The 15,507-nt window shown below is 40.5% G+C and overlaps 1 protein-coding gene across 1 annotated transcript; it reads left to right on the forward strand.

The window, feature by feature from the left end:
- Positions 1-3,209: 3,209 nt before the first annotated feature.
- On the forward strand, positions 3,210-9,682 carry hsp90ab1 (heat shock protein 90, alpha (cytosolic), class B member 1). Its single transcript, XM_085770431.1, has 12 exons — positions 3,210-3,262; positions 4,490-4,633; positions 4,799-5,005; positions 5,177-5,336; positions 5,657-5,790; positions 5,900-6,214; positions 6,325-6,490; positions 6,602-6,792; positions 7,577-7,724; positions 7,825-8,093; positions 8,705-9,038; positions 9,128-9,682. Exons 2-12 carry the CDS (start codon positions 4,490-4,492, stop codon positions 9,244-9,246), a joined length of 2,187 nt encoding a protein of 728 aa, XP_085626557.1. The 5' UTR covers positions 3,210-3,262; the 3' UTR covers positions 9,247-9,682.
- Positions 9,683-15,507: the final 5,825 nt, after the last annotated feature.

Below are 15,507 nucleotides of genomic sequence, written 5' to 3' on the forward strand. Positions count from 1 at the left end.
TATATGATTCTTGATTAAAAGTGTAAAGATGATGTGCAGCTGTAAAAAAGGGGGGTGGGGAGTGTAAATGAAGGGAAATCGTGTATATGTCATGTTATTGTTGTGAGAAAAAAAAAATCCTAAAACTTTAGGAGCAGGTGTAAGCATTAGGAACAACCAAAGTCCTTCTAGTCCTTCTCAATATTAGAACGTCTCTGGAACAACTGATGAATGTCAAATGGTTAAAAAAAAAAAAAATAGAGCCAGCTTATTCTCAGTTGAAGCTACCTGCTCGTTTTTATGACTGGTGTAATGCATCAATTAATATTGAGCAATCAGCTGAGTTCCTATTAGTCCAGTCATTTTATGAGAAAAGGTTAAACAAATTGCAACAGAAGCAAACTCATCTGATTTTGTATCCTCAGCATGTCCTGAGTGAGGGAAAAAAAAGCCCCAAAGAATCCCATTAGGGGAAAGTTTCGAAAAACACCCAAACATATCCCATTTATACGCATATAAAAAAAAATTTTCACGTGAATAGGGTAAAATTTTTAACCTTTAGATATCTCCACGAAAATTACTGAGTTGATTACTTACATTAAGACAAACAAAAAATGTATTACAAGTTTTTTGAAATTCTTTGTTAACATGAGCAAATTTGCATAAATTTGTATAAATTCCACCGTTTTGACGGCACGTGTGTATATGAAGTTTCTGTGGTGGTACCGGCATAAAAATTGGAATGAGTTGACTCCATCGGTCAACCGACAAGTTGACCACTTTAAATTTCAAGATGACTGCAATTTTTCAAGACAGCCACATCCTTAGTAGAGCAGGTATGACATGCTCCGTCTCTATTAATGCTCATGGGCCTAAATTGGTTCCATTCCTTTTTTAACTGTAATATCATATTACAGTTAAAAAATGTCTTGTTCAATCTTGTTAACATATTATATGTTAACAAAATTGAACAAGACATTTTCACCTGCTCTACTCAATGTTTAGATCAGGTGTTGTATGTATGCAAATTAGCCATACGTAATTGGATTATGCACTGTTGGCTCATGTCATACCTGCTCTACTAAGGATGTGGCTGTCTTGAAAAATTACAGTCATCTTGAAATTTAAAGTGGTCAACTTGTCGGTTGACCGATGGAGTCAACTCATTCCAATTTTTATGCCGGTACCACCACAGCAACTTCATATACACATGTGCCGTCAAAACGGTGGAATTTATGCAAATTTATACAAATTTATGCAAATGTGCTCATGTTAACAAAGAATTTCAAAAAACTTGTAATACATTTTTTGTTTGTCTTAATGTAAGTAATCAACTCAGTAATTTTCATGAAGATATCTAAAGGTTGAAAATTTTACCCTATACACGTGAAATTTTTTTTTAATATGCGTATAAATGGGATATGTTTGGGTGCTGTTCTAAACTTTCCCCTAATGGGATTCTTCGGGGCTTTTTTTCCCTCACTCAGGACATGTTGAGGATACAAAATCAGTTGAGTTTGCTTCTGTTGCAATTTGTTTAACGTTGACCCCTTTTTTGGCCTAAAATTACTGGACTATATGTCTTCTTTTAAATAGCTGGTGTTTCTCCTGATTTAATAATTGTAGGCTATACCATGGTAGTCAACTGATAAAAGTAGACTACATGCAGCATCTGATTATCAAACAAGATGCCATTTGATTTTCTGGCCATTCACTGATTGATTATATTCAATCATTTCAGCTCTACCTATTCTATATTATAGCCTATATTTGATTGGGGATGTGTGTATTTTACCTTTAAATTGACATTTTACAGGTTTTATGTTCCCTGTTGGCCGCTACAATCCTAAAGTATTTCATTTCATTTTCACTTTGATGTAGGAAATAATCTCACCACCTATGAATATTACGTTGTTTTGCAGTTATTCGTGTATTTATCGCCTAATGTTTCTGTAATCGGTTACCATGGTGTTTTTCTTCTCTGTGACAGCAGCTGTGCCGCGAGGGCTGCATCTGACAAGTCCGTGACGTCACTTTAGGCGGGTTTTTTTCATGGAAAGTGCTAGAAGAAACGAAGCACACCCTGCAGTTTTTCATATATTCCTCCGTCCGATTAAAAAGATCCCCGATTTCCGCTCACTTGTCATTGAATTAATGACGTACTAGTGAATTATACACATCAGATCTCTTAGGTTGATGTCGATATGTCTGCCTGAACAGTGCGTGGCAGCAGGCGTTGAGTCTACTCAATCTCCCAAAAATCTGGTTTCTGGGTAAAACTGTCTCCCTGGCGTAAACAGCCACAGGGTGGCAGCAATGATGCTCTACCAACTGGGATTGACTTTATACACCTGCTTATTTATGTTGCAGTATTTTCAGAGGTATGAGGTTATTATTATTTTTTTACCATCATATTGGGTGAATCAGGGGGAAAAAATAGGTCCCTGGACAAATACACATTTACTTTGAATGTAGCAGACTCAAGAGACAGTGTATCTGGTACTGTTGGGCCTCTATGTAGTAATTTAAAGTGCTGTTATGTCTATTTGTGGCAGTTTTGCATCTCTTTGTGGTCATTTTGTGTCCCATTATAGTCAAGTTGTAACTCTTAAGGTTTAGGTTTGTTGTATGCCCCATGTCCCCCCACCACACACCCATACAACTTTACCCCTAGGTGTGTATCAATCAGGCCAGTTCAATAATCCATCCTCAGATTTTGTATCCACTGTGTGGGGTTGATTTGCTATTGTCATCATTTCAAGATGCAGATTATTATCTAACAACAATGCACTGATGTCCTACGCGTGGGAATAATCCTGCTTTTTCTTTCTTTCTTTCCTTATTATTATTATTTTTAAATATGTATTTCAAACATGTAAAACAAAAAAGGCACAATTTAATTTCGTTCCTTCATCTGTAAACTACACAACATAAACAAGTTGAAGAACAAAAATTGGAAACAAAAACACAAAAGCATAATACATATTAGCTTACACCAATAATCATATTTATAGATCCATGTCAACAAATCCCATCATATTTTAGATATTATTATTTAGTTTCACACTACAAAAAACACAATTCAGTGACTATCATTTAGCCATAGACTAGGTTTAGTGGTAGATGGTGCGCCGCGGATGGATACAACCGCACACCGAAACGCGTGTGTATAAAGATTCCGGTCTATTAAAAGGAAGTCCCTTTCCTTTTCCCTGCGTCAGAGAGCAGAAGGGACAACACATTGGTTGCATTATATTCAAGAAAAGTCAACGAAATAAACAAGGTATGTACAAGAGCGTTTTCCTAACGTGTAGAACACATTATTATTCGTGTATTGCAGCTTTTCCTACCCGGTTCTGATGTGTACCACGGATGTTATCCATGAAAGCGCATGACTCACACGATAACCTTAGCATCATCGCTGTATTGTGGGCTACAGTTAGCATTTTACTTACCCATCTGCATACATAACACGTTGCATTTCAAAGTGTTAATCGTGAAATTGTGATTATGGTTCATCATCGTCTCAATATTGACGGGGGGTTAATTTGTGATGCTGAGTGGTGTAACGTTAGATGCGGTAGGACAGTAACACTGCCGCACTGCTATGCCTGGGCTTCGGGGTGGTTGCACCAAGAAGGCAGGTGTGGTGTGGTGAAGATGACAACGCCGACTCGGTTTATTTAACGGAGCTAGTCGTGAAAATTCACACTTTATCCCACCAGGCGACATCATAAAACACTTACCACCCCCTCCTCCTCCTCCTGCCGAAAGCCCTGTATTATTTTTCGTTCTGTAACGCTATTTCAAATGTAACGTTAACGGTTGGCTGTTCTTCGGTTGATTCTAACCGTAACGGCCAGTTAACGGTTACGTAACGCGTAAGAAAACAACGGTTTGGTTCATGTATGTGTATGAATGGATGTGCGGCTTCTGATTTGGTTTTTGATTTCTGTGCTACCATGTCCTAATGGGCAGTGACCGGTTACATATTATCTCGAAAGGTGTGGGGGGCGACAACGCCGCTGTATGGCAACGAGGAGTTAGCCAGACGCCCTCGTGGATTATATCATCACAAAGTTAGTAACGTTGTGCCCATATGTGAGCATTTCGGTGCCGCATTTCCCGGCGGTGTCGCTGTTTTTAATCTCTGGCCGTTCCTCAGCACGTGTTTGCGGAGTCCATTGTCTGTAGGTCGACGCCATGTTGGTTAACGGCTACTTCCGCCGATCTGTAGTAACACGATGGCTGCGATCCAGTTTTTTTTTTTACGAAACCGGCTTGTTCAGATCAATGTATGAACAACGAAAGCGAAACACCACACTCCACTCGACATTATACCACGTGAAGTGACCGAGCTCTGTGGCAGCCCTGTGGTGTCGGTTTTATTCATAACCCCTGACAATACTACATTTGTGTTTGTTTTTTGACATTTATTTATACCGTTTAGAAATAAAAAGCCTAATATAAGGCAACTTGATAAAACGTGACCTAATTTCCATTTGTACAGATGCCTGAAGAAATGCACCAAGAGGAGGAGGCTGAGACCTTTGCCTTCCAGGCAGAGATTGCTCAGCTGATGTCCCTGATCATCAACACCTTTTATTCCAACAAAGAGATCTTCCTTAGGGAGCTGATCTCCAATGCTTCTGATGTAAGTTTTGAGAACATGGTTTTAACACTTCCTCTTCCATCATATATATTTTTTTAAAGGTTTAAAGTGCTTCTGTGATGACTAATAAATGAAAGTTATTGGGATAGCAGTCGGACATGCGGATAAAAATCCCAACAAGAGTTTTGATGCATTTCATTTTTACAGGCTTTGGACAAAATCCGCTACGAAAGCTTGACTGAACCGACTAAGATGGACAGTGGCAAGGATCTGAAAATTGACATCATCCCCAACAAAGATGACCGCACCCTGACCCTCATTGACACTGGAATCGGCATGACCAAGGCTGACCTGATTAACAACCTGGGTACCATCGCCAAGTCTGGCACCAAGGCCTTCATGGAGGCCCTGCAGGTAACGGCGAAACATGATCTACATTGCAGCATATGGGGCATGGAAGACAAATGGTGTATACAGCAGTACAAGGACACTTCCATGTAACCATACACTGTCATAGGCTTAAATTGCAAATGTCGTATTGACTTGAATGTTTTACTAATTTTCAAATAATTGTGTTCACTTTAGGCTGGAGCCGACATCTCCATGATTGGTCAGTTTGGTGTGGGTTTCTACTCTGCCTACCTTGTTGCCGAGAGGGTGGTTGTCATCACCAAACACAACGATGACGAGCAGTACGCCTGGGAGTCCTCTGCCGGAGGTTCCTTCACTGTCAAGGTTGACAGCGGTGCGTGTCCTTGCATAATATTTCAAAGACAAAACACCAAATGTTTAATATCAAGTCATGATAAACCAAATATCCAATTTTTAAACTGTGACAGACTTTTTTTTTTAGACATTACCCTACATTTTGAAATTATCATGGATTTTCAGCACTTTCTAATGTTTTTATATACCAACAGTTATTAATTTTAGATAATGGATTTGGTTTGCATCTTTATTTTCTTTCAGCTTAATGATGATTTTGTTGTTGAAAGCGCATGAATCTTATAGTGTAGGGTAATTTATTCATCTTATTAAATGTGATCATGGCAAATCTGTCAACAGGTGAGCCCATTGGCCGTGGAACAAAGATCATCCTGTACCTGAAGGAGGACCAGACGGAGTACATTGAGGAGAAGAGGGTCAAGGAGATTGTGAAGAAACACTCGCAGTTCATTGGCTACCCCATCACCCTGTTTGTAAGTACTTCTTTAAATTTGATACTCCAGTGCTCCACTTTCCTTTGGTTGAGACAGGTTTAGTGTCGCCTTGTCTGTGAAATTAATCTCTTGTCCTTTTGGTTTGCAGGTGGAGAAGGAGCGCGACAAGGAGATCAGTGACGACGAGGCAGAGGAGGAAAAGGCCGAGAAGGAGGAGAAGGAAGAGAAGGAGGAAGCCGAGGACAAGCCAAAGATCGAGGACGTGGGCTCGGACGACGAGGAGGACTCCAAAGACAAGGACAAGAAGAAGAAAAAGAAGATCAAGGAGAAGTACATCGACCAGGAGGAGCTGAACAAGACCAAGCCCATCTGGACCAGGAACCCTGATGACATCACAAACGAGGAGTATGGCGAGTTCTACAAGAGTCTGACCAACGACTGGGAGGATCATCTGGCTGTCAAGGTGAGCGGAGAAAGGCTTGCAATCTGCATTTACATACACATCCACATGAAAAGTGGTGTTGATTTATTTTGTTTGTAAATGTCTAAATAAAAATGAATTGTTCCCCACAGCACTTCTCAGTGGAGGGTCAGCTGGAGTTCCGCGCCCTGCTCTTCATCCCCCGTCGTGCACCTTTTGACCTGTTTGAGAACAAGAAAAAGAAGAATAACATCAAGCTGTACGTGAGGAGAGTCTTCATCATGGACAACTGCGAAGAACTCATCCCTGAGTACCTGAGTAAGTTGCTTTGCCCCACTCCAAACTAAAGAAAATATTCTCAGCTGACTATTAATTTATCTACAAGGAACCCACAGACCCTAAATGTAAAATATCATCCGTCTATTCCAGACTTTGTCCGTGGTGTGGTGGATTCAGAGGATCTGCCCCTCAACATCTCCAGAGAAATGCTGCAGCAGAGCAAGATCCTCAAGGTCATCCGCAAGAACATCGTCAAGAAGTGTCTGGAGCTCTTCGCTGAGCTGGCCGAGGACAAGGAGAACTACAAGAAGTTCTACGAGGCTTTCTCCAAGAACATCAAGGTATCTAAGGAAACCTTTTTCTCATGCTGCTTCATTATTTTAATTTACCAAAAAATTCAAGCTTTTAATGAAGTTATTCCTCCACATTGCATTCCATGTGTCTTCAGGGCATCTCCATGGATTCACAAGGTTTATTTTTGTTGTTGTGGGTGCTGCTGTTCCAGCCTTAAACATAGTGTAGTCATAGGTTTTGGTTTTGCTTAAAGTCATAGCCGTTGCAAGTTGAAATTGTTCTCAATCCACTATTAAATAGCACGCAAAGATGCATCTGCTAGTGCACACAACTTGCTGGACAGGTTACAAAGCTTATGTGCTGTAGACTAGTCGCCTAGTTTTGTAGATATGATGTTTAGTACTGCTAAATTAGTAACTAAACCTGTATTAGTTATCCTAAATGATTAAAATGTTACCTGACTGTACATGAACATACTCAAGTTGTCAGTATGCAACTCTTTTTATTGTTTTGAAATGTAAACGAGCACAGCAGCCAGACACCAACTATGCTTCATATTATAAAATAGAACGGGTAATGGTAATGTGGCACTTTCAGGTGCGTATTTATTTATTTTTTATTATGAAAAGCCAGTTTAACTGCTTGACTAAACTAACCCTCACCTGTGTAATCCAGGTTGAGAAACTGGTTTAACAATGAGGCAAAAGGTGCTTTTATGTGAAATGGTGCGAATAATCTTAAATGAGTTGAGGAATCAGTTAACCTCACTCTGGATACAGGCCCCTGGTTTTTTAGTTTTGAGTATTGAACACCTGTCATTGTGTCCTGTAGCTGGGTATCCACGAGGACTCCCAAAACCGCAAGAAGCTGTCTGAGCTGCTGCGTTACCACAGCTCCCAGTCTGGAGATGAGACAACTTCCCTCACAGAGTACCTGTCTCGCATGAAGGAAAACCAGAAGTCCATCTACTACATCACTGGTAAGTCTGTTTCCAGTTTTCTGCAAAACTTTTAGGTAGTTGCAAGTGAAATGGTTCGATAAATTCACTGACCAATTTTTATTTTTATTTTTATCTCTAGGTGAGAGCAAGGATCAGGTGGCCAACTCTGCCTTTGTTGAGCGCGTCCGCAAGCGTGGCTTTGAGGTCCTGTACATGACAGAGCCCATCGACGAGTACTGTGTCCAGCAGTTGAAGGAGTTTGATGGCAAGAGCCTGGTCTCTGTCACCAAAGAGGGCCTGGAGCTGCCAGAGGATGAGGAGGAGAAGAAAAAGATGGAGGAGGACAAGGCCAAGTTTGAGAGCCTCTGCAAGCTCATGAAGGAGATCCTTGACAAGAAAGTGGAGAAGGTCGGTGATCTAAATAAACTATTTCATCTAAAACTTCACCTTTTTTTTCCAACTGTAGGATTTTAGGCACTCAAAATTCACAACTGTAGTTGACAGCACTTTGTTTGGTAACAGGTTCTCTAAATCATCCCAACTTGTACTGTGGTGAGTTCATGCAACCTGGTCCACTGTGTTTTCAAGCATCGGATGATTTGCAGTTTCTCCTAAAACGTTTTTGACTAGCTATCAGTGCCATGTGATGTGTGGAAATGCCGAGTGTCCAGAACCACCTGAAAACCTAACTGACGTGTAAAACTACTCTAACACATGCCTGCGTTTCAGTTTGAATATTGGGTTTTTGTTTGCTTTGAAGTTACAATTTCTGAATCAGCAACACTGAGTTACCTTTTTTTTTTATTCTCATGTAATAACACGAAGGTCTGCAGAGACTAGATATTGAATGGATGGATCTGGTAAACAAAGGGTTGCCTTGGAAATGCTAGTGTGTTGTTTCTAACAAGACTGTTCTGCATGTATTAACTTGATTTCACCTCGTCTAGAGTTGTTGTTTTGGCACCATGCATGAGTTTTAGTTGTTTTTAGTCTTAATGTCCCCATTTGGTCCCATCTAGGTGACAGTGTCCAACAGACTGGTGTCTTCACCCTGCTGCATTGTGACAAGTACTTACGGCTGGACGGCCAACATGGAGAGGATCATGAAGGCCCAGGCGCTCAGGGACAACTCCACCATGGGCTACATGATGGCCAAGAAGCACCTGGAGATCAACCCTGACCACCCCATCGTGGAGACTCTCAGGCAGAAGGCCGACGCCGACAAGAACGACAAGGCTGTGAAGGACCTCGTCATCCTGCTGTTCGAAACCGCCCTGCTGTCCTCAGGCTTCTCCCTGGACGACCCACAGACCCACTCCAACCGCATCTACAGAATGATCAAACTCGGACTGGGTAAGGACAAACTCACTGGAGATTAAAGTGGCGTTTCTCAAAAACTTACCTTGTTTTGATCTCTAACATAATCGTCTTTGTACGTCTAGGTATCGATGACGATGACGTTCCCATTGAGGAGGCCACCTCTACATCCGTCCCAGATGAGATTCCTCCCCTAGAAGGCGAAGGCGAAGATGATGCTTCACGCATGGAAGAAGTTGATTAAACGAACCCACCGATCCCCCTGATTTCTAACACTTAGCCTCACTTTTCAATTGTTCATCCTTTAAAACTGCAGTAACTGCAAAACAAATAGTCATTCATGTTGTGTGGTGGACCAGTGTTGCTCTTGTGTCTAGAGCATTACTCTGCAAGACCTTTTACGAAAAGCAGTTTCGGTTTTCGCTGTAATAAGTTAATGGTGACAGCACATTTGTTTTAACAAGTACCCTGTTGCACTGAGTTTTAAATGTTGGAGTGGTAAATGTGTGAACATGGGAATGGTACATTCCATTATCAGGTCTGGAGGGTTTGGGAGGTTCTGCTCATGTGCAACACAGCACGCTGCATGGAGAGAGGACTGTATGATTCCTTTGCCTGAGTCCAGGCTTGTCTGTATTCCAAGTCTTGTTTTGCAAAAAATTAAAGATGTAATACCTGAATTTAACGGTCTCTGGTTTTGTGATGTCCACAGTCTTGGCATGTTTGTGTTCTAATGAGGAAAGGAAAATCTGAAGAAGGCCTCGGGGCCGAAAGTCATATTCATATTTAAAAGTTCTTACATATGGAGCCAAGAGTGTGCTACACTTATTTTCAGTTTACACTTTCAGTCATCAGTACCTCCCAAAAAGAACCATCGGTGTGCGTTACACTGAACCACCACCCTCTCTGAGGAAAGGTGTCTGCTAAAATGGGCTCATGGTGGCCACAAGGTGGAGACATCTAACTGTTTTAAGTTGTTAGGCAAGGTCATCTTAAGTGTACACGGATCATACACACATACAAGTCTGCATTGACAGTAAGATTCTCAAAAAGGGTTAGGGATCTACAAAAGCTAAAGCTATGTTATTCTGATAGGAACTTTAAACTAAAATCAGAGTTTTCAATCTAAAATATGTTTTGTGTCTTTGGCAAGTGAACAAAATTGTTAATTATACTTTTACATGCTGGTGGTAGATGATAGTATTACAAACTGTTTCCAGGTTAGAAAGATTTCTTAAACCATTTTACGATCATTCTCATCTTACCATCTAACCTTCAGTTATTTTTCATTCTTACAAAAATGCAGTTTAACTAAAGCTGTTTCAGCACAAAGAAATGCTGTGTAAGCAATCCTTTGTATTCTAGTATTGATGTCCAGGCATTTAAATGAAACGGTATGGTGGTTCACATAAGCGGAAATTTAATGTTGCGTAATCCTGTGTTACACAATGTAACAAGTCTTTATTAGAAACTGTGTCAATACATTGTAAAAACTAACGCCAATGTTTCCGGGAAGACGCCGAGTAGAGCTGAGCATATAGAAAAAGGAAACAAGAATCCTTCCTGCTTACCTGTCAATCAAAAGCAGGGATGCACGAGTTTCTTGAAAGCGTGAGGCATCAGCAGCTGAACTTCTTGGGGGGAAATGTAAAGCTTGTAGTTTTCCTGGAAGTCATGTGTTCTGTACAGGTTTGAGGAGGCGGCAGCAGCAGCAGCAGCCTTGCTACTCTCATCAGTAAAACAGTGAAGCGTGGGTGTCTGTCCCTCCTGAACACATTCTTACACACACACACTGGCCCCAGTCAAAGTGATAGTAGGGGAACTTTAGCTGTGTCATTCAGAAACACACTTAGTACTTCATGGTTTTTGTGACATCCGACCCTGACCACCTTCTTACATATATACAAATTGACTGCAAATTGACGCTAGGTAGTACACATGTGCATCACCACATAGGCAGAAGAGGCATATTGTTGAAATTGCACATGTATTTTTATCAAGAAATTTCAGATTGTTCATAATATGTTTTGTAAAAGAATAGTTCATTAATTGTAAACATCTTATAACACAAAAGGAAACATTATTCTTTTTATTTATAGCTTATGATGCTATTATTTTACTGGTCCGGCCCACTTGAGATCCAATTGTGCTGTTTGTGGCCCCTGAACTAAAATGAGTTTGCCACCCCTGGTGTACATCATAATGTTAGTTTAATTGTTGCAAAAGCCAGTAAAAATAATTTTAATAATTAGTTTTACTTTACTAATTGTTTTAAATTAAGATACTGTCACTTTAAAACACCTTAAACAAAGATGGTGTACCTTTAAGAGTGATGGACTACATGATACAACCTTGGCGGGGGTGGTTTTTATGTAGTGAATTGATGTATAATTTTATCAAGGATGCTGATGTCTACAAAATCACATTAATGTGGGTGTATCAGACTGTTTTGTTTTCACTGGGCAACTCATTGTTCAATTCAATTTTCCTGTTGTGGTGAGTTCTGTCAAAGACTGTAGAGAAAATGAACCTTATTAGGAATGCAGGGTGTCGTGAAAAAGAAAGAAAGAAAGAAAAGAGAACAGAAAATTAGCCAACATAGGCCAGTTGATCTAAACAGTTTAAGGTCTACTCTCTGTCTGGTTCAGCAGGTGGAAATTTCCTCGTGATGTCTGAGAGTAAAGCACAGGTTTCCCTCACAAAGTTCAAAGACCCATGTGATCTGATGTGCCCTTCTTCTAACAGCAGCAGGCTTCCTGTGGAAACATTTGAGTCTTTTGTGTGAATTTGATTTTCAACCCACAGATGATGATTGAGTGCATTTACTGAGGAGGGGTTCTTCTTTTTATATACGTACAGTCAGTGGGTTGCTTTATGTAACAATGTCACAGTTCTTAATGTGTGTGTGTGTGTGTGTGTGTGTGTGTGTGTGTGTGTGTGTGTGTGTGTGTGTGTGTGTGTGTGTGTGTGTGTGTGACCTTTGCAGCCTGTCATGTCTTCTTTTCTTTTGGGTGTCTCCCTCCAAGTGCATGCTGCTGCTGTGAAAATTAAATATCTCGACTGGTGGACTACATGCCCTATTTTGACTTGACTTCTTGTTCAGTGACACAGACGTACATTTATCTCTGTGCGTCTCTGCATATTTTCTGGAGACGGTTAGAGCCATTCTATTGCGAATAAGGTGATAAATAATTTAGATTTGTTGTATTTATCCTGATTTCATATATTTGAGGTTATAAGAATGCCTATTAGCAGTGGCGTGCACAGACTTTTTGAAGGACAGGGGCGAAAAGAGAAAAAAAAGGGCACATATAGTGCGTTCTCACCACTGAAGAGGGCACTTTAGCACACATTTTGGCTCCTAGAGTGCACTTTAGCACACATTTTGGCTCCTAGAGTGCACTTTAGCACACGTTTTGGCTCCTAGAGTGCACTTTAGCATGCGTTTTGGCTCCCAAAAGGACATTTTAACACATGTTTTGGCTCCTAGAGGGCACTTTAGCACGTGTTTTGGCCTACATGAGGGCACTTTAGCACGCATTTTGGCTCCCAAGAGGGCACTTTAGCATGCGTTTTGGCTCCCAAGAGGGCACTTTAGCACGCGTTTTAGCTCCCAAGAGGGCACTTTAGCACGCGTTTTGGCTCCCAAGAGGGCACTTTAGCATGCGTTTTGACTTCTAGAGGGCACTTTAACACACGCGACCCCCCCCCCGTGCACCCACTGCCTATTAGTTAATAATAACTGCTTTTTTCTTATTGGCTGAAACGTGTGTAACATGATATGTGCGTACTTTGGTTTAGTTGTGACTATGGAGGCGAGGAGGGCACGCTACTTTTTGACCGTGCCCATGATTATTGCCCTTTCTTTTTAGATTGCTGCACAGTTTTTTATTTTGTTGTAACTTGAAGAAAGGTTTCAATAAACCCTTGAAAAGAAGAAGTGTGGTTAAGACATGCGTCAACTACATTCACCTACATAGATACCGTAATGTAACAGATGCCAACAGATAGCGGTGGTTTTCATATTAATGAATTACACAAGCTGTAGATAACATGAGATAAAAAAGTGTGACAATGGAATTACACTATAAGTGCAACCCAACCACTCTGCAGGCGTGTGTGCAAACATATCGTTGTGGTAATTCAGTTTCAATGACATTTACGATACCAAATGCCAGAAAAAACATAACTACTACTCATGATGACCTGACAAAGCATACACTACATACACACCAGGCACAGTGTCACTTCTCATATTTGACAGCACCTTGTAAATACTAGAGACAGAACCAGGATCAACACCCACACAGAATAGGAAGGAAGCGAGACGTACAGATAAAGGGGCCTACACATGACAAAATACTAACCTCTGTATATATTGAGGGATGAAATACAGCAAGCCACAAAAAAACGATAACCTTTGTGACGAGGTGAAAGTGAGTAGATTCACACATTGTCTGCCTCGCTGTGTTTATGTTCCACATGTGCCGTAAAGGGTTGCGTGGTGGTGGTGGACTAAAGGTTAGAAGAGGCTGCCTTGTGGTCACACTGCTGCTTGTTCACTTCCCAAGGAAACACTTATGAAAGAAAGTTTTGATATTCTGGGAAATGCACTTGCATGGTTTGTTGCAGAGAGTTTGATGTCTATATGCTCAAAATGAATTACCTCTAGCTAATTTAGCTTAGTACAAGACTTTAAGACTGGAAACAAGCAAGGAAGAGCTAGTCTGGTTCTGTCTAAAGCTAACAAAACCACCAATGTTTCTAAAGAACACCAATAAAACTTTTTTTTAATTTTTTTTTTAAAATCTTTTGTTTGTTTGTTTGTTTTTTTGTTTAATTTGTACAAATAAAACACGCAAAAAACGGATGGGCATTATTCAGCCTGGATTTTTATTCAAATAGCCTATAGTTTGAGTCATTAGTCATTTTATGTTCTTAACTTATTTTTTATCATATTATATGTCCATAACAGTGTTTTTTCTTTTGTTTGCTAATATTATTATAGGTTTTTGTGTTTTATTGTCAACTTTCTTTCTTATTTTTTCCCTTTACGTTTTCATCAGTCACCTGTGGGGCACAAATAAATATATTAATGTGTTACAGGGGGATTATTTCATGGCAGGAAGTCATTGGGTTGCAAGCAGCAGAGACAAAATAATGGTATGGCACATACTAACTTCTGTAAAACAGCAAACTATAACTGCTGTTATTATTGAGTATTACAGGTGCTGGAAGGCATTTCTTTGCTATTTATGGGGAGAATCCCACTTTCAGTCTTGGTGCTAAACTAAGTCGGCCTGTGGTTACTTCATATTTAAGATAAATTTATCATATATTCTGCCAAGAAAGAAAGTGAACAAACACATTTCCAAGAATGCCAAACTCCGGTTGAACTGCTTGATGAGGTCTCACCGGAAGACTAAATCAGACAGTTTCGGGAAGCTCCCAAGTGATTCCGGGCATTGCGTGAACAGTCAAATGTTCATGCTAGCTAATAAATGTTCTGGCAAAGACGCTCAGTCTGTGTCATCCCTGCAGTCAGAGCGAGAGCCTCAAGTGACTGGTCCGACTGGGTGCCGAAAGTGGAGGTCTGCACGTCCTCCTCCCTTTCTTGTTTGCCATTTGCAATTTTGAAAAGATTGGAGATACTGACACCGTGACGCACTGTTCCAAACCAGATGGGGAGTAGGATGTTGTGAAATGAGAGGTGTGGGGAAATTCCCCCAATGAGCAGCTGTGACAGTGATGAACCAGGGGTAAATGTTTTATGTCACTTACAGTCAAACCCAATCTTCATTTTGATGCCCAGTGAATCATAATTGGGGTCTGCTTTGTGAATCGGTGCACCAACAGCAGCTTAGATGTTTCAAACATAAAGTACGCTGTCTTCATGATACTGCAGGGTGGGGGGGATTATGGAGAAAACTACTAAGTGTGATTTGAACCAAAGATTTGGATGAAGATATCTTAAGTGAATATATCCTCTTAAAGCCTAAAGGTTATCTTGTGATGCTTTCATGACACTTTATATACTTACTGCAAAAAAAACATATTTGCAGATGACACCCAGCTCTATTTAACTGTCCGTGCTGTTCATCTGATCCCCTTTAATCCCTTAAATAACTTAAGACCCACCACTAATCGAGATTCTACTTCTACAGGCTACTGTTAAATCGCATAACCAAGCCCAGATGTGTAGTGAACTTGAGTCATGCTTTTCTTTGTATCAGACCGTATTGCAGTGCACAGTTGACTGGTCTTCTCAAAAAGCCAGAAAATCAATCCCAGCTTGCACATAACACCCCTGCAAGACCAACTCAGAAGAGGAGTGTTTGAAATAGCCCCCACTTATTAAGCAGTATCACACTGGAGGGTGATGATGATGTACAGCACTGATGTGTGACTTCGCACCCAAGACAACAGCACAATCATTAATGTGATATTGGCTTAATGGCTTTTATACAACAGCTCTATAAACACCTTGCTAAACAGATAACGATTT

This window comes from Trachurus japonicus, chromosome 24, assembly GCF_045865225.1.
Source record: "Trachurus japonicus isolate A0001 chromosome 24, Traja_1.0".
In the NCBI taxonomy this organism is placed as follows: domain Eukaryota; kingdom Metazoa; phylum Chordata; class Actinopteri; order Carangiformes; family Carangidae; genus Trachurus; species Trachurus japonicus.